The sequence below is a fragment of the Monodon monoceros genome, unplaced genomic scaffold, assembly GCF_005190385.1.
Source record: "Monodon monoceros isolate NGI ecotype Baffin Bay Population unplaced genomic scaffold, NGI_Narwhal_1 Super_Scaffold_21, whole genome shotgun sequence".
NCBI lineage: Eukaryota > Metazoa > Chordata > Mammalia > Artiodactyla > Monodontidae > Monodon > Monodon monoceros.
The window spans coordinates 39,985,438-40,003,896 of record NW_021703778.1 but is presented as its reverse complement, the minus strand read 5'-3'; the positions used below and the strand labels follow the sequence as shown (position 1 = coordinate 40,003,896).

Below are 18,459 nucleotides of genomic sequence, written 5' to 3'. Positions count from 1 at the left end.
AGTGGGAAGCAGCCGCATAGCACAGGGAGATCAGCTAGGTGGTTTGTGACCACCTAGAGGGGTGGGGTAGGGAGGGTGGGAGCGACGGAGACGCAAGAGGGAGGGGATACGGGAACATATGTATATGTATAACTGATTCACTTTGTTATAAAGCAGAAACTAACACACCATTGTAAAGCAATTATACTCCAATAAAGATGTTAAAAAAAAAAAAGAAAGAAGAGTTGGTAACAAATTGCAAACGACACACTATGTTGATGAAAACACTTATTGACACCAACAAACTATTCATTCATGTTCAAAGGTTTATCCTTTCAGATTTTACAAATACTGAGATGTGCAGACACTCTCAGATGTTTCCAATCAGTATTAGCATGCAGAGGGACCAACTCAATATCTGAAATACTGAAGAGAAATCTACAGCTGTCTGCATGGAATATTTAGTTTTTTAGAAAATCTCCCTCTTTCCCTTATTTATAATTCTAAAATTTGGAACACATAACAACCTTTTTAAGGTAGGGAAAAAATCTATTACTTCAGCATTCTGAAATAATCCCTTTCAATATTTTGGTCTTTGACTTTTCAATCTTCCCTGTGAAAAAATTTTAAATTATATATAAATGTATAGATGCATACAGGTAGAAATCTACACATATATTTTCTACCAAAAAAAAATAGTAAGCACAGTACGTAATAGTCACATATTCACTTAGCAAGTCTATTATGAGCATTTTGTATGCCAATGAATATTTTTCTATAATATTATTTTTAGCAGCAGCACATCCATTGCATGAATATACCATAGTTTACTTAGACAATCCTATTCTTGAACATTTAATTTGATTCTAAATTTTTGTAAATTGTAAATTATACTATTATATCAGTCAGCTATTGTTAAAATAATGCTGGATAACAAGCCACTGCAGAGCTCAGGGGCTTAAAATAATCTTTATATCACAGATATAAAGATCTACTGGTTGGCCATGGTGGCAGCTCTGGTTCCCTTTGCAAATCTGCAGTTCAGCATCTTCTCCATGAGTCTCATCTTCCTTGAATCATCAGGCTAACTGGGGCATGTGATTTCCACAGCAATAGTAGAGATAAGCCCCACTTGGCAAACATATTCCAAACCCTTGTTGACATTACATCTGCCTATAAACAATTGTTCAAAGCAGATCACATAGTCAAGTTCAAAGCTTAAAGTATATTTCACCTTTGTTAATAGAAACCTTAAGAGAACATGGAAAAAGGCGTGGAAGCTGAAAGGGGTGAAGAATTTGAGAAATAGTGCACATTACCACGATTATAATTAACATTCTAATATATGCAAATTGATAGGTAGATAGATAGATAATCTTGAAATGTTTGTTTAAGATTATTTTATGAAAGTGAGATTGGACAATATAATTCATTTTCTTTGTGCCCACATCACGTGCTTCAGGTATAAAAACCTGCTGTACACTTAAGATTCTCTCTAAGGATTTGATTCAGGCTGTCTCAGAATTGATGAAATTGGTTTCTCTATTCTTGATCTGCTGGTTGGTGCTGCATCTCAGGTACCATTTTGCTTCTGTCTCTCCTGATTAATGACCTTGGATGATCTTGTTTTTTTTCCTTGAGTAACATCATCACTATTATCTGGGACACATGTTTGATATTTGCCTTTCTGAACCAAGCCAGGTGGCCTTGAGGGAAAGGCCATTGCCAGCATACCTGCTCCAGCCTTGCCAGCTCCCATTCTAACCTGAACTGGGAGAAGGAGATCAATCCTAGACCAGCGGTTTCATTCTTGAGAAGTTTATCTCCCTTCCTTATCAAGATTTGGCTTCCCTATTTTGCCAGCTATGGTGACTACTGTGGATGTCTCCATTTCTGTAGAGTATGGGGTGGGCGTTCCCCGAAAGCCTTTAAATAGGAAACTTGTTAAATCTTTACAGTCTCTGTGGAGGAGGTAACGGATGTGTCACTTACAATTTTTTCTTCCTATGTCTTTAAAATACTAGATCCGTGGTTCTCAAATTTGAACATACATGATAATATCCTGGAGGGTTCTTAAAACATGGGTTCTTAAATTTGGCTTTTTATCCCTACTCCCCAAATCATGGTTTAGTAATCTAAAATGATATCCAGAATTGTCAGTTTAAAGAGTTCTTTTGAAGCAGTAAAATTCAGACAGCATCTTAAGCAACATGTCCAAGACAGAGTTATTGTTGTTATTGCTTTTAATCTGATTGCATTTTTTAATGTGAAAAGATTTTTTTAATTCCTCAGTCAAAAAAAAAATTTTAATTCCTGAATTCCACCCCTCAATTTTTTATTTACTTGGTTTTAGATGGGGCTGGAACGATAGTATCCTTCAGAATGTCCCCCATAGGATTTTGATATGTAGACAGTAAGAGTTATTGCTCCAGACCCTGAAAAGTTGACTGAGAATTGATGGGTATTGCTATTTGGCCATCCATAGGCACATTCACATGTACACACATGTATCCTCTGGACATTCTTTTTTGTTTGTCTTCTTTTTTCTCCAAGAAGAGATAGTCCTGTCGTTAACTACAACACTAGCTTTCTGTAAGAACTTTTGTGAGGGAGAATTTGTGATATTAAAATTGCTCCTTGGAAATTCTGGCTTCAGCTCTGACATGTAAAGAGCTTAAAAGTTATCTTTCCCATTCTTCCAATAAGGAAAAGGTGGAAAAACTGCAAAGCAATGACTTTTCTTAGACCTCTCAGAGAACGGAGGTTTTGCAGGATAAACTACTACATTGAAATCTGGAGAGACAGGCGCATCCAGAGAGATAGAGCCACTGAGATCTACTTGCTGGAAGCAGCAGCCACTGCGATCATAAACTAGTAGGAACACTGGGCAGAACACTTATGTAGCAGGGCCTAGAGAGGCCTGCTTGCAAGGTTGGTGCCTGGCAACTTCGACCTTAGGAGGGCTCCCACGATTCACAGAACAGTGCTCACTCACTGTGCCTAGGCTGCTTGTATAAACCGTGTGGTTTAGCTGACACCTGTTTTCCATCTGGGAGATTGGAATTTTGGTATGTGCCAGGCAGAGGGTGACCTCAGTAAAAACCTTGGGCACTAAGTCTCTAAGGAGCTTCCCTGAGAGGCAACATTTAATATGCATTCTCACAACTCATAGCTGTAAGAATGAAGAGCATCCTCTGTGTGCCTCCTCCGGGACAGGACCGGGGGAAGCTTGTGCCTGGTTTCCTCCAAATTTCACACGTGCACATTTTTCCTTTCATGATTTTGCTTTCTGTCACTTTACTGTAATAAATCCTAGCTGTATGGTGGTATTCTGAATCCTGTGAGGCTTTCTACTAAATTATTGAAACTGGGGTAGTCATGGGGACCCTGGACAGAAACATTTAGGTAGCGAATTAGATAAGTTGCAGGAGGCTGTGTACGGATAAGCTTGAGAGTGAGAAAATCCTGAAGGCCATTGTTTTGGGCTGGCGGGGTGGGCGGGGGTAGCTCATATTCATGGGCTTTATCTCCATGAACCAGAGGAACTCCACCCAGTTCTCCTGGTGAACTTCTCTGTTTGTTTTGTTTTGTTTAACACCTTTTTTGGACTATAATTGCTGTACAATGTTGTGTTAGTTTCTGCTGCATAACAAAGTGAATCAGCTATATGTACTCATATATCCCCATAACCCCTCGCTCTTGTGTCTCCCTCCCACCCTCCCTATCCCACCCCTCCAGGTGGTCACAAAGCACCAAGGTGATCTCCCTGTGCTATGTGGCTGCTTCCCACTAGCTATCTGTTTAAAATTTGGTAGTGTATATATGTCCGTGCCACTCTCTCACTTCATCCCAGCTTACCCTTCCCCGTCCCCGGGACCTCAAGTCCATTCTCTACATCTGCATCTTTATTCCTGTCCTGCCCCTAGGTTCTTCAGAACCATTCCTTTTTTTCTTAGGTTCTGTATACATGCATTGTCATACGGTATTTGTTTTTCTCTTTCTGACTTACCTCACTCTGTATGACAGAATCTAGGTCCATTCGCCTCACTAGAAATAACTCAATTTCGTTCCTTTTAATGGCTAAGTAATATTCCATTGTATACATGTGTCAAATCTTCGTTATCCATTCATCTGTCAGTGGACACTTAGGTTGCTTCTATGTCCTGGCTATTGTAAATAGAGCTACAATGAACACTGGGGTACATGACTCTTTTTGAATTATGGTTTTCTCAGGGTATATGCCCAGTAGTGAGATTGCTGGGTCATATGGTAGTTCTATTTTCGGTTTTTTAAGGACCTCCATACTGTTCTCCATAGTGGCTATATCAATTTACATTCCCACCCACAGTGCAAGAGGGTTCCCTTTTCTCCACACCCCCTCCAGCATTAATTGTTTGTAGATTTTTTGATGATGGCCATTCTGACCTGTGTGAGATTATATCTCATTATAGTTTTGATTTGCATTTCTCTAATGATTAATGATGTTGAGCATTCTTTCGTGTGTTTGTTAGCAATCTGTATATCTTCTTTGGAGAAATGTCTATTTAGGTCTTCTGCCCATTTTTGGATTGGATTCTTTGTTTTTTTGATATTGAGCTGCATGAGCTGCTTGTAAATTTTGGAGATTAATCCTTTGTCAGTTGCTTCATTTGAAAATATTTTCTCCCATTCTGAGGGTTGTCTTTTCGTCTTGGTTATGGTTTCCTTTGCTGTGCAAAAGCTTTTGAGTTTCATTAGGTCCCATTTGTTTATTTTGTTTTTATTTCTGTTTCTCTAGGAGGTGGGTCAAAAAGGATCTTGCTGTGATTTATGTCATAGAGCATTCTACCTATGTTTTCCTCTGATAATTTTATAGAGTCTGGCCTTACATTTCGGTCTTTAATCCATTTGGAGTTTATTTTTGTGTATGGTGTTAGGGAGTGTTCTAGTTTCATTCTTTTACATGTAGCTGTCCAGTTTCCCAGCACCACTTATTGAAGAGGCTGTCTTTCTCCATTGTATATTTTTGCCTCCTTTATCAAAGATAAGGTGACCATATGTGCATGGGTTTATCTCTGAGTTTTCGATCCTGTTCCATTGATTTATATTTCTGTTTTTATGCCAGTACCATACTGTCTTGATTACTGTAGCTCTGTAATATAGTCAGAAGTCAGGGAACCTGATTCCCCCAGCTTCATTTTTCTTTCTCAAGGTTGTTTTGGCTATTCGAAGTTTTTGTGTTTCCATACAAATTGAGAAAATTTTTTGTCCTAGTTCTGTGAAAAATGCCATTGGTAGTTTGATAGGGATTGCACTGAATCTGTAGATTGCTTTGGGTAGTATAGTCATTTTCACAATGTTGATTCTTCCAATCCAAGAACATGGTATATCTCTCCATCTGTTTGTTTCATCTTTAATTTCCTTCATCAGTGTCTTATAGTTTTCTGCATACAGGTCTTTTGTCTCCTTAGGTAGGTTTAACCCTAGGTATTTTATTCTTTCTGTTGCAATGGCAAATGGGAGTGTTTCCTTAATTTCACTTTCAGATTTTTCATCATTAGTGTTTAGGAATGCAAAAGATTTCTGTGCATTAATTTTGTATCCTGCTACTTTACCATATTCATTGATTAGCTCATAGTTTTCTGGTAGCATCTTTAGGATTCTCTATGTATACTATCATGTCATTTGCACACAGTGACAGTTTTACTTCTTTTCCCACTTGGAATCCTTTTATTTCTTTTTCTTCTCTGATTGCTGTGGTTAAAACTTCCAAAACTATGTTGAATAATAGCAGTGAGAGTGGGCAACCTTGTCTTGTTCCTGATCTTAGTGGAAACGGTTTCAGTATTTTCACCACTGAGCACGACATTGGCTGTTGGTTTGTCATATATGACCTTTATTATGTTGAGGTAAGTTTGCTCTATACCTACTTTCTGGAAGGTTTTTTTATCATAAATCGGTGTTGAATTTTGTCGAAAGCTTTTTCTTCATCTATTGAGATAATCACATGATTTTTATCCTTCAATATGTTAATATGGAGTACCACACTGATTTATTTGCATATATTGAAGAATCCTTGCATTCCTGGGATAAACCCCGCTTGATCATGGCATATGATCCATTTAATGTGCTGTTGGATTCTGTTTGCTAGTATTTTGCTGAGGATTTTTGCATCTATGTTCATCAGTGATATTGGCCTGTAGTTTTCTTTTATTGTGACACCTTTGTCTGGTTTCGGTATCAGGGTGATGGTGGCCTCGTAGAATGAGTTTGGGGGTGTTTCTCCATCTGCTGTATTTTGGAAGAGTTTGAGAAGGATAGGTGTTAGCTCTTCTCTAAATGTTTGTTAGAATTCGCCTGTGAAGCCTTCTGTCCCTGGGCTCTTCTTTGTTGGAAGATTTTTTTTTTTTTTTTTTTGCAGTACGCGGGCCTCTCACCGCTGTGGCCCCTCCTGCTGCAGAGCACAGGCTCTGGACGCGCAGGCTCAGCGGCCATGGCTCATGGGCCCAGCCACTCCACGGCACACGGGATCCTCCCGGACCGGGGCATGAACCCGTGTCCCCTGCATCGGCAGGTGGACTCTCAACCACTGCGCCACCAGGGAAGCCCTGTTGGAAGATTTTTAATCACAGTCTCAATTTCAGTGCTTGTGATTGGTCTGTTTCTATTTCCTATTTCTTCCTAGCTCAGTCTTGGAAGGTTGTGCTTTTCTAAGAATTTGTGCATTCCATCCACGTTGTCTGTTGTATTGGCATATAGTTGCTTGTAGTAATCTCTCATGACCCTTTGTATTTCTGCAGTGTGAGTTGTTACTTCCCCTTTTTCATTTCTAATTCTGTTGATTTGAGTTTTCTCCCTTTTTTTCTTGAGGAGTCTGGCTAATGGTTTATCAATTTTGTTTATCTTCTCAAATAACCAGCTTTTAGTTTTATTGATCTTTGCTATTGTTTTCTTCATTTCTTTTTCATTTATTTCTGATCTGATCTTTATGATTTCTTTCCTTCTGCTAACTTTGGGGTTTTTTTTGTTCTTCTTTCTCTAATTGCTTTAGGTGTAAGGTTAGGCTGTTTATTTGAGATGTTTCTTGTTTCTTGAGGTAGGATTGTATTGCTATGAACTTCCCTCTTGGAGCTATTTTTGCTGCATCCCATAGGTTTTGGGTCGTCATGTTTTCATTGTCACTTGTTTCTAGGTATTGTTTGATTTCCTCTTTGATTTCTTCAGTTATCTCTTGGTTATTTAGTAGTGTACTGTTTAGCCTCCATGTGTTTGTATTTTTTACAGTTTTCTTCCTGTAATTGATATCTAGTCTCATACTGTTGTGGTCAGAAAAGATACTTGGTATGATTTCGATTTTCTTAAATTTACCAGGCTTTATTTGTGGCCCAGGATATGATCTATCCTGGAGAATGTTTCTTGAGCATTTGAGAAGAAAGTGTATTGTATTGTTTTTGTATGGAATGTCCTAAAAAAATCAATTAAATTATCTTGTTTAATGTGTCTTTATAGCAGTGCTTCCTTATTTATTTTCATTTTGGATGATGATCTGTCCATTGGTGAAAGTGGGGTGTTAAACTCTGCTACTATTATTGTGTTACTGTCAATTTCCCCTTTTATGGCTGTTAGCATGTGCCTTATGTATTGAGGTGCTCCTATGTTGGGTGCATAAGTATTTATAATTGCTGTATCTTCTTCTTGGATTGATCCCTTGATCATTATGTAGTGTCCTTCTTTGTCTCTTGTAATAGGCTTTATTTTACTGTTTATTTTGTCTGATATGAGAATTGCTACTCCAGCTTTCTTTTGATTCCCATTTGCATGGAATATCTTTTTCCATCCCCTCACTTCCAGTCTGTATGTGTCCCTAGGTCTGAAGTGGGTCTCTTGTAGGCAGCATATATACAGGTCTTGTTTTTGTATCCATTCACTCCCAGTCTATGTCTTTTGTTTGGAGCAATTAATCCATTTATATTTAAGGTAATACTAGATATGTGTGTTCCTATTACCATTTTCTTAATTGTTTTGGGTTTGTTTTTGTAGATCTTTTCCTTCTCTTGTGTTTCCTGCCTAGAGAGGTTCCTTTAACATTTGCTGTAAAGGTGGTTTGGTAGTACTGAATTTTCTTAGCTTTAGCTTGTATGTATAGGTTTTAATTTCTCCATCAAATCTGATGAGATCCTTGCTGGGTAGAGTATTCTTGGTTGTAAGTTTTTCCCTTTCATCACTTTAAATATGTCCTGCCACTCCCTTCTGGTTTGCAGAGTTTCTGCTGAAAGATCAGCTGTTAACCTTATGGGGATCCCCCTGTATGTTATTTGTTGCTTTACCCTTGCTGCTTTTAATATTTTTTCTTTGTATTTAGTTTTTGATAGTTTGATTTATATGTGTCTTGGTATGTTTCTCCTTGGATTTATCCTGTATGAGGCTCTCTGAGCTTCCTGGACTTGATTGACTATTTCCTTTCCCATATTAGGGAAGTTTTCAACTATAATCTCTTCAAGTATTTTCTCAGTCCCTTTCTTTTTCTCTTCTTCTTCTGGGACCTCTATAATTTTTGTATGTTGGTGTGTTTAATCTTGTCCCAGAGGTCTCTGAGACTGTTCAATTCTTTTCATTCTTTTTTCTTATTCTGCTCTGCAGTAGTTATTTCCACTCTTTTTATCTTCCAGGTCACTTATCTGTTCTTCTGCCTCAGGTATCCTGCTCTTGATTCCTTCTAGAGAATTTTTAATTTCATTTATTGTGTTGTTCATGATTGTTTGTTTGCTCTTTATTTCTTCTAGGTCCTTGTTACAGGTTTCTTGTATTTCCTCCATTCTATTTTCAAGATTGTGGATCATCTTTACTATCAATCATTTCTCTGAATTCTTTTTCAGGTAGGCTGCCTACTCCCTCTTCATTTGTTTGGTCTGGTGGGTTTTTACCTTGCTCCTTCATCTGCTGCATATTTCTCCGGTCCTCATTTTGTTTACCTTACTGTGTTTGGGGTCTCCTTTTTGCAGGCTTCAGGTTCATAGTTCCCATTGTTTTTGGTGTCTGCCCCCAGTGACTGAGGTTGTTTCAGTGGGTTTTGTAGGCTTCCTGGTGGAGGGCACTGGTGCCTGGGTTCTGGCAGTTGGGGCAGGATCTTGTCTTTCTGATGGGCAGGGCCGCATCTGGTGGTGTTTTTTAGGGTGTGTGTGAACGTAGTATGATTTTAGGCAGCCTCTCTGCTAATAAGTGAGGTTGTGTTCCTGTCTTGCTAGTTGTTTGGCATGGGGCGTCCAGCATTGGAGTCTGCTGGCCGTTGAGTGGAGATGGGTCTTAGCATTGAGACATAGATCTCTGTGAGAGCTCTCGCCAACTGATACTATGTGGGGCTGGGGGGGGTCTCTGGTGGTCAAATGTCCTGAACTCGGCTCTCCCACCTCAGAGGCTCAAGCCTGACACCAGGGCAGAGCACCAAGACCCTGTCAGCCACATGGCTGGATCTACATAATAGAAAGGACTTATTCAGAACTAAAAGCCTCGCTGTTGGCCTCTTGGCTGGGTCTCTGCAACACGTAATCCCTTACGTCATAAGCTGATGGCAGGTCCAAAGCATTGCTCTCCTCTGACTGGCTTCCTGGAGTGGCTTCCTGAGTTGCCATAGTCTGCCCCACCACAGCAGCCACCTTGAACCAGAAGCCATGGTGAAGTTTTTAGAAAGATTATTTCCTTGTTCTGGCAGGGAAACGGGAAGAGTAAACACTGTGAAATAAACTCAGAGATTTCTATTTAACAAAATCCCACTCTCCAGGGGAAAGGTCTTTGCTAAAGGCTTATACCAGGAAGAAAATTCCTTCTATTCCAGTCCCCTTCAAGTTTCCAATCTTACCTAAGAGGGGAAAAATCCAATAGGGGGTCAGAGTTTCAAGGAAATAGGTTGAGAACAATGCACCCATTGAAGGATTTGGGAATATACAAATATCAAATCATTATGTTCTACACCTGAAATTAATATGTTATATGACAATTATACCTCAATAAAAAATTAATTAAAAATGGATCATATACTTAAATGTAAAATGCAAAAATATAAAATTTCTTTAAGAAAACATAGGAGAAAATCTACATAATTTTCAGTTTGGTGATTGATAGGTTTTCAAATATAAGACAATATCATGACTCATGAAAGAAAAAGCTAATACATTGGATTTTATGAGAATTATAAACTCCTGCTCTGGGAAAGACGCTCTTAATAGAATGAAAAGACAGGCACTACGTTGGGAGGAAATATTTGCAAAATACTTATATGATAAAGGACTTGTATCCAAAATATACAAAAAACTCTAAAAACTCAATAAGAAGAAAACAAATATTCCAGTTAAAAAATGTGCAAGATATTTGAATAGATACCTCACCAAAGAAAATATACAGGTGGCAAAGAAACATATGTAAAGCTGCTTAATATCGTTTGTCATTAGGAACATGCAAAAACAACAAGATGTCACTACATGCTTAGTAGAATGGCTAAATTTTTTTAAAAAATGCTATACCTAGAGTCTGTCATACAGAGTGAAGTAAGTCAGAAAGAGAAAGACAAATACCATATGCTAACACATATATATGGAATTTAAGAAAAAAAAATGTCACGAAGAACCCAGGGATAAGACAGGAATAAAGACACAGACCTACTAGAGAATGGACTTGAGGATATGGGGAGGGGGATATGTCACAGCTTACTCATGTAAGCTGTGACAAAGCGAGAGAGAGGCATGGACATATATACACTACCAAATGTAAGGTAGATACCTAGTGGGAAGCAGCCGCATAGCACAGGGAGATCAGCTCCGTGCTTTGTGATCGCCTGGAGGGGTGGGATAGGGAGGGTGGGAGGGAGGGAGACGCAAAAGGGAAGAGATATGGGATCATATGTATATATATTACTGATTCATTTTGTTGTAAAGCAGAAACTAACACACCATTGTAAAGCAATTATACTCCAATAAAGATGTTTAAAAAAAAATGCTATACTGACTACTGGTGAGGATGCAGAGCCATAGGAAGGAACTCTCATTCATTGTTGGTTCAAATACAAAACAGTACAGTCTCTCTGGCAGACAGTTTGACAGTTTCTTACAAAGCTAAAACATAGTTTTACCTTATGATCCAACATTTGCACACCTAGGTATTTGCTCAATTGATTTGAAATTTTACATTCACATAACTCCTGCATGCATATGTTTTTAGAAGCTTTATTTATAATGACCAAAAACTGAAAGCAGCCAAGATGCTCTTTAATAAGTGAGTGAATAATTAAATTGTGTTATAATAATCACAGAATGAAATATTATTCAATATTATAAAGGTATACAGACAAAAAAATCCACAAAATAAGCAAAAAAACAAGCAAACAAAAAAACCCCAAAACACAAGGTTAAACTTTAAATGCATATTACTAAGTGAAAGAAGCCAGTCTGAAAAGGTTAAATATTATATGACTCCACTTGTGTGACATTGTTTAAAAAGTAATATTACAAAGACAGTAAATAGATAACTAGTTGCAAGGGATACCACACAAAGAGTGAATATTAATATATGAAAAGTGAAAAAGTATCTAAAAAAGCACTTAGGAGTTTGGGAGATCCAAGGATGGAAAGCAGGCAGTGAGGTTGTGTGAAACAACCTTACTGAATGAGGTTCAAGAAAATGTCTTAAGCTATGTAATTTGGGAAATGAGTGGAGTCTGTAAGACTAGAAGCAAAAGGATCTCTTCCTAGTAATGCAGCTATTTCCTATGGAAATGTGGGTTAATAATTCTGAAACTGCTATAGATATAAATCTGCATTTAACAATTAAATAAATGGATGACAGAACAAGGGGACGAGGATAGAATGATCTATGTGGTAATATTAGGCTTGGAGATATCAGTATGCGCTCATATTTAGCTTACAGGCATGGTTACATATTGAAATATTTATAGATATGTGTGCATACATAGGTTAGTATACACTCCTATATTTCTTTACTCTGTCAGCTGAGAAGGCCTAGAAGTCATAACACTACAGTAGCAACAAACACCCAGCACTACGATCTTGGTTTCTAATTCCATTCTCCGATTAAAGGATGTGAAACATCTTGGAGAAGTGGTCAATTCTAGGAGTAGGACTGAAACTATGGAAGATGAACATGGAGAACCTGTAATGCTGGTAAGTAAGCAGTTGCTAAAAGCAATTAAAGGGATTGGTTCAAGATGGCAGAGTAGAAGGACGTGCGCTCACTCCCTCTGCGAGAGCACCGGAATCACAACTAACTGCTGAACAATCATCAACAGGAAGACACTGGAACTCACCAAAAAAGATACCCCACATCCAAAGACAAAGGAGAAGCCATAGTGAGACAGTGGGAGGGGCGCAATCACAATAAAGTCAATTCCCATAACTGCTGGGTGGTTGACTCACAAACTGGAGAACACTTATACCACAGAAGTCCACCCACTGGTGTGAAGGTTCTGAGCCCCACGTCAGGCTTCCCAACCTGGGGGTCTGGCAACGGCAGGAGGAATTCCTAGAGAATCAGACTTTGAAGACTAGTGGGATTTGATTGCAGGACTTCGACAAGACTAGGGGAAAAAGAGACTCCACTATTGGAGGGCACACACAAAGTAGTGCACGCATCAGGACCCAGGGAAAGGAGCAGTGACACCATAGGAGACTGGACCAGACCTACCTGCTAGTGTTGGAGGATCTTCTGCAGAGGCAGGGGGTGGCTGTGGCTCACCATGGGGACAAGGACACTGCCAGCAGAAGTTCTGGGAAGTACTCCTTGGTGTGAGCTCTCCCAGAGTCCGCTCTTAGCCCCACCAAAGAGCCAAGGTAGGCTCGAGTGTCGGGTTGTCTCAGGCCAAGCATCCAACAGGGAGGAAACCCAGCCCCACCCATCAGCAGACAAGCAAATTAAAGTTTTTACTGAGCTCTACCCACAAGAGCAACACCCAGCTCTACCTACCACCAGTCCCTCCCATTAAGAAACTTACACAAGCCTCTCAGATGGCCTCATCCACCAGAGGGCAGACAGCAGAAGCAAGAAGAACTACAATCCTGCAGCCTGTGGAACAAAAACTACATTAACAGAAAGACAGACAAGATGAAAAGGCAGAGGGCTATGTACCAGATGAAGAAACAAGATAAAACCCCAGAAAAACAATTAAACGAAGTGGATATAGGAAACCTTCCAGGAAAAGAAATCAGAATAATGATAGTGAAGATCATCCAGGACCTCAGGAAAACAATGCAGGCAAAGATCTAGAAGATGCAAGAAATGTTTAACAAAGACCTAGAAGAATTAAAGAACAAACAAACAGAGATGAACAATACAATAACTGAAATGAAAAATACAGTAGAAGGAATCAATAGCAGAAAAATGAGGCAGAAGAACAGATAAGTGACCTGGAAGACAGAATGGTGGAATTCACTGTCACGGAAGAGAATAAAGTAAAAAGAATGAAAAGAAATGAAGACAGCCTAAGAGACCTCTGGGACAACATTAAACACAACAACATTCGCATTATAGGGGTCCCAGGAGGAGAAGAGAAAGAGAAAAGGACCCGAGAAAATATTTGAAGAGATTATAGTTGAAAATTTCCCTAACATGGGAAAGGCAATAGCCACCCAAGTCCAAGAAGCGCAGAGAGTCCCAGGCAGGATAAACTGAAAGAGAAACACGATGAGACACATAGTAATCAAATTGACAAAAATTAAAGACAAAGGAATTTATTGCAAGAAACAAGAGGGGGGAAATAACATAAGGGAACTCCCATAAGGTTAACAGCTGATTTCTCAGTAGAAACTATACAGGCCAGGAGGGAGTGGCATGATATATTTAAAATGATGAAAGGGAACAAACTACAACCAAGATTAGTCTACCTGGCAAGGATCCTACTCAAATTCGACAGAGAAATCAAAAGCTTTACAGACAAGCAAAAACTAAGAGAATTCAGTACCACCAAACTAGCTCTACAACAAATGCTAAAGGAACTTCTCTAAGTGGGAAACACAGAGAAGAAAAGAACCTACAAAAACAAACCCATAAAAATGAAGAAAATGGTCAAAGGAACATACCTATCGATAATTACCCTAAACGTGAATGGATTAAATGCTCCAACCAAAAGATACAGGCTCACTGAATGGATACAAAAACAAGACCTGTATATATGCTGTCTACAAGAGACCCACTTCAGACCTAGGGACACATACAGGCTGAAAGTGAGGGGATGGAAAATGATATTCCATGCAAATGGAATTCAAAAGAAAGCTGGAGTAGCAAAACTCATATCAGACAAAATAGACTTTAATATAAAGACTATTACAAGAGACAAAGAAGGACACTACATAATGATCAACGAATCAATCCAAAAAGAAGATATAACAATTGTAAATGTTTATGCACCCAACATAGGAGCACCTCAATATATAAGGCAACTGCTAACAGCCATAAAAGGGAAAATAGACACACAATCATACTAGGGGACTTTAACACCCCAGTTTCACCAATGGACAGATCATCCAAAATGAAAATGAATAAGGAAACACAATGTTTAAATGACACATTAAACAAGTTGGACTTAATTGATATTCATAGGACATTCCATCCAAAAAACAGCAAATTACACTTTCTTCTCAAGTGCACGTGGAACATTCTCCAGGATAGATCACATCCTGGATCACAAACCAAGCCTCAGTAAATTTATGAAAATTGAAATCATATCAAGCATCTTTTCTGACCACAACGTTTTGAGAATAGAAATCAATTACAGGGAAAAAGCCTAAAAAACACAAACACATGCACGCTAAACAATATGTTACTAAATAACCAAGAGATCACTGAAGAAATCAAATAGAAAATCAAAAAATACCTAGAGACAAATTACAATGAAAACATGATGATCCAAAACCCAAAGTTTATAGCAATAGAAGCCTACCTCAAGAAACAGGAAAAATCTCAAACAATCTAACCTTACACATAAAGGAACTACAGAAAGAAAAACATACAAAACCCAATGTTAGTAGAAGGAAAGAAGTCATAAGTTTCAGAGCAGAAATAAATTAAATTGAAACAAAGAAAGCAGTAGCAAAGATCAATAAGACTTAAAGTTGCTTCTTTGAGAAGACAGGCAAAGTTGATAAACCATTAGCCAGACTCATCAAGAAAAAGAGGGAGAGGACTCAAATCAATAAAATTAGAAAGGAAAAATGAGAAGTTACAACAGACACCGCAGATATACAAAGCATCCTAAGACAGTACTGCAAGCAACTCTATGCCAATAAAATGGACAACCAGGAAGAAATGGACAAATTCTTAGAAAGGCTTAATCTTCCAAGACTGAACCAGGAAGAAATAGAAAATATGAACAGACCAAACACAAGTAATGAAATTCAAACTGTGATTAAAAATCTTCCAACAAACAAAAGTCCAGGACCAGATGGCTTCACAGGTGAATTCTATCAATCATTTAGCGAAGAGCTAACACCCATCCTTCTCAAACTGTTCCAGAAAATTGCAGAGGAAGGAACACTCCCAAACTCATGCTATGAGGTCACCATCACCCTGATACCAAAACCAGACAATAATACTACAAGAAAAGAAAATTACGGAACAATATCACTGATGAATATAGATGCAAAATTCCTCAACAAAACACTAGCAAACAGAATCCAACAACACATTAAAAGGATCATACACCAAGATTAGGTGGGATTTATCCCAGGGATGCAAGGATTCTCCAATACACACAAATCAATCACTGTGATACACCATATTAACACGTTGAAGAATAAAAACCCCATGATCATCTCAATAGATGCAGAAAAAGCTTTTGAAAAAATTCAACACTGATTTATGATAAAAACTCTCCAGAAATGGGGCATAGAGGGAACCTGCCTCAACATAATAAAGGCCATATACAACAAACCCACAGCAAAATCATTTTCAATGGTGAAAAACTGAAAGCATTTCCTCTAAGATCAGGAACAAGACAAGGATGTCCACTCTCTCCACTATTATTCAACATAGATTCGGAAATCCTAGCCACAGCAATCAGAAGAAGAAGAAATAAAAGGAATACAAATTGAATAGAAAAAGTAAAACTGTCACTTTTTGCAGATGACATGATACTACTATACATAGAGAATCTTAAAAATGCCACCAGAAAACTACTAGAGCTAATCAATGAATTTGGTAAAGTTGCAGGATACAAAATTAACACACAGAATTCTCTTGCATTCCTATACACTAATGACGGAAAATCTGAAAGAGAAATTAAGGAAACACTCCCATTTACCGTTGCAACAAAAACAATAAAATACCTAGGAATAAACTACCTAGGGAGACAAAAGACCTGTATGCAGAAAACTATAAGACACTGATGAAAGAAATTAAAGACGATACAAACAGATGGGAGAGATATACCATGTTCTTGGATTGGAAGAATCAATATTTTGAAAATGACTGTACTACCCAAAGCAACCTACAGATTCAATACAATCCCTATCAAATTCCCAATGGCATTTTTTACAGAACTAGAAAAAGAAATCTTAAAATTTGTATGGAGACACAAAAGACCCTGAATAGCCAAAGCAATTTTGAGGGAAAAAAACGGATCTGGAGGAATCAGACTCCCTGACTTCAGACTATACTACAAAGCTACAGTAATCAGGACAATATGGTCCTGACACAAAAACAGAAATATAGATCAATGGAACAGGATAGAAAGCCCGGAGATAAATCCACATACCTATGGTCAACTAACTTATGACAAAGGAGGCAAGGATATACAGTGGAGAAAAGAAAGTCTCTTCAATAGGTGGTGCTGGGAAAACTGGACAACTACCTGTAAATGAGTGAAATTAGAAAACTCCCTAACACCAAACACAAAAATAAACTCAAAATGGATTAAAGACCTAAATGTAAGACTGGACACTATCAAACTCTTAGAGGAAAATATAGGAAGAACACTCTTTGATATAAATCACAGCAAGATCGTTTTTGATCCAACTCCTAAAGTAATGGAAATAAAAACAAAAGTAAACACATGGGACCTAATGAAACTTAAAAGCTTTTGCAAAGCAAAGGAAACTACAAACAAGATGAAAAGACAACCCTCAGAATGGGAGAAAGTATTTGCAAACGAATCAATGAACAAAGGATTAATCTCCAAAATATATAAACAGCTCATGCTGCTCAATAAAAAAAAAAAACCAATAAAAACATGGGCAGAAGACCTAAATAGACATTTCTCCAAAGAATACATACAGATGGCCAAGAAGCACATGAAAAGCTGCTCAACATCACTAGTTATTAGAGAAATGCAAATCAAAACTACAATGAGATATCACCTCACACCAGTTAGAATGGGCATCATCAGAAAATCTACAAACAACAAATGCTGGAGAGGGTGTGGAGAAAAGGGAACCCTCTTGCACTGTTGGTGGGAAGGTAAATTGATACAGCGACTATGGAGAACAGTATGGAGGTTCCTTAAAAAACTAAAAATAGAATTACCATATGACCCAGCAATGCCACTACTGGGCATATACCCAGAGAAAACTATAATTCAAAAAGACACATGCAGCCCAATGTTCATTGCAGCACTATTTACAATAGCCAGGTCATGGAAGCAACCTAAATGCCCATCGACAGACGAATGGATAAAGAGGATGTTGTACATATATACAATGGAATATTACTCAGCCATAAAAAGGAATGAAATTGGGTCATTTCTTGAGACGTGCATGGATCTAGAGACTGTCATACGGAGTGAAGTAAGTTAGAAAGAGAAAAACAAATATCGTATATTAATGCATAAATGTGGAAACTAGAAAAATGGTACAGATGAACCAGTTTGCAGGGCAGAAGTAGAGACACAGATGTGGAGAACAAATATGGACACCAAGGGGGGAAAGTGACGGGTGCAGGTGCTGGTGTGATGAATTTGGAGATTGGGATTCACATATATACACTAATATGTATAGATTGATAGCTAATAAGAACCTGCTTATAAAAAATAAATTTAAAAAATTCAAAAGAAAAATAAGACCACTTAGGTTGGGCTTGAAAATAAATAAAAGCAGTTAACACACGTGCATACGTGCATGTGCACATACACACACACACAGCGACAGGAAGATGTCAGAAGTACAAAGGATGCAAATGAAAGAGCTCCTGCTGTTCAAAGTGGGTACAATTTTAGCAAGAAAACAAATGAAGTAGTATCAGATTACAACACAAAATATAAAATATGAGTCTGTATTGTTATAAACAAGTAGTTGAACGAATAAATGAATAAATAAATACATACATAAATAGATAAATAAATAAATGGAAGAGAATAGCCAAATATTGCATGTAGAAGAATTCCAAATAATTTATGTAGACACTCCACTTCAAGGAGATGGAACATAACTGTTCTCTCACTTTTTAAGTGTGCTATGCACATGGTAATTTCTATCTACAATGTACAGTATGGAAAGGGGTAAAATAGCG

The 18,459-nt window shown here is 38.1% G+C and overlaps 1 protein-coding gene across 1 annotated transcript; it reads right to left on the bottom strand.

Moving 5' to 3' along the window:
• Positions 1 to 9,446: 9,446 nt before the first annotated feature.
• Positions 9,447 to 9,587, bottom strand: LOC114903816 (shieldin complex subunit 1-like). Its single transcript, XM_029237075.1, has one exon. The coding sequence runs from the start codon at positions 9,585 to 9,587 to the stop codon at positions 9,447 to 9,449; it is 141 nt and encodes a 46-aa protein (XP_029092908.1).
• Between the last annotated feature and the right edge of the window lie 8,872 nt (positions 9,588 to 18,459).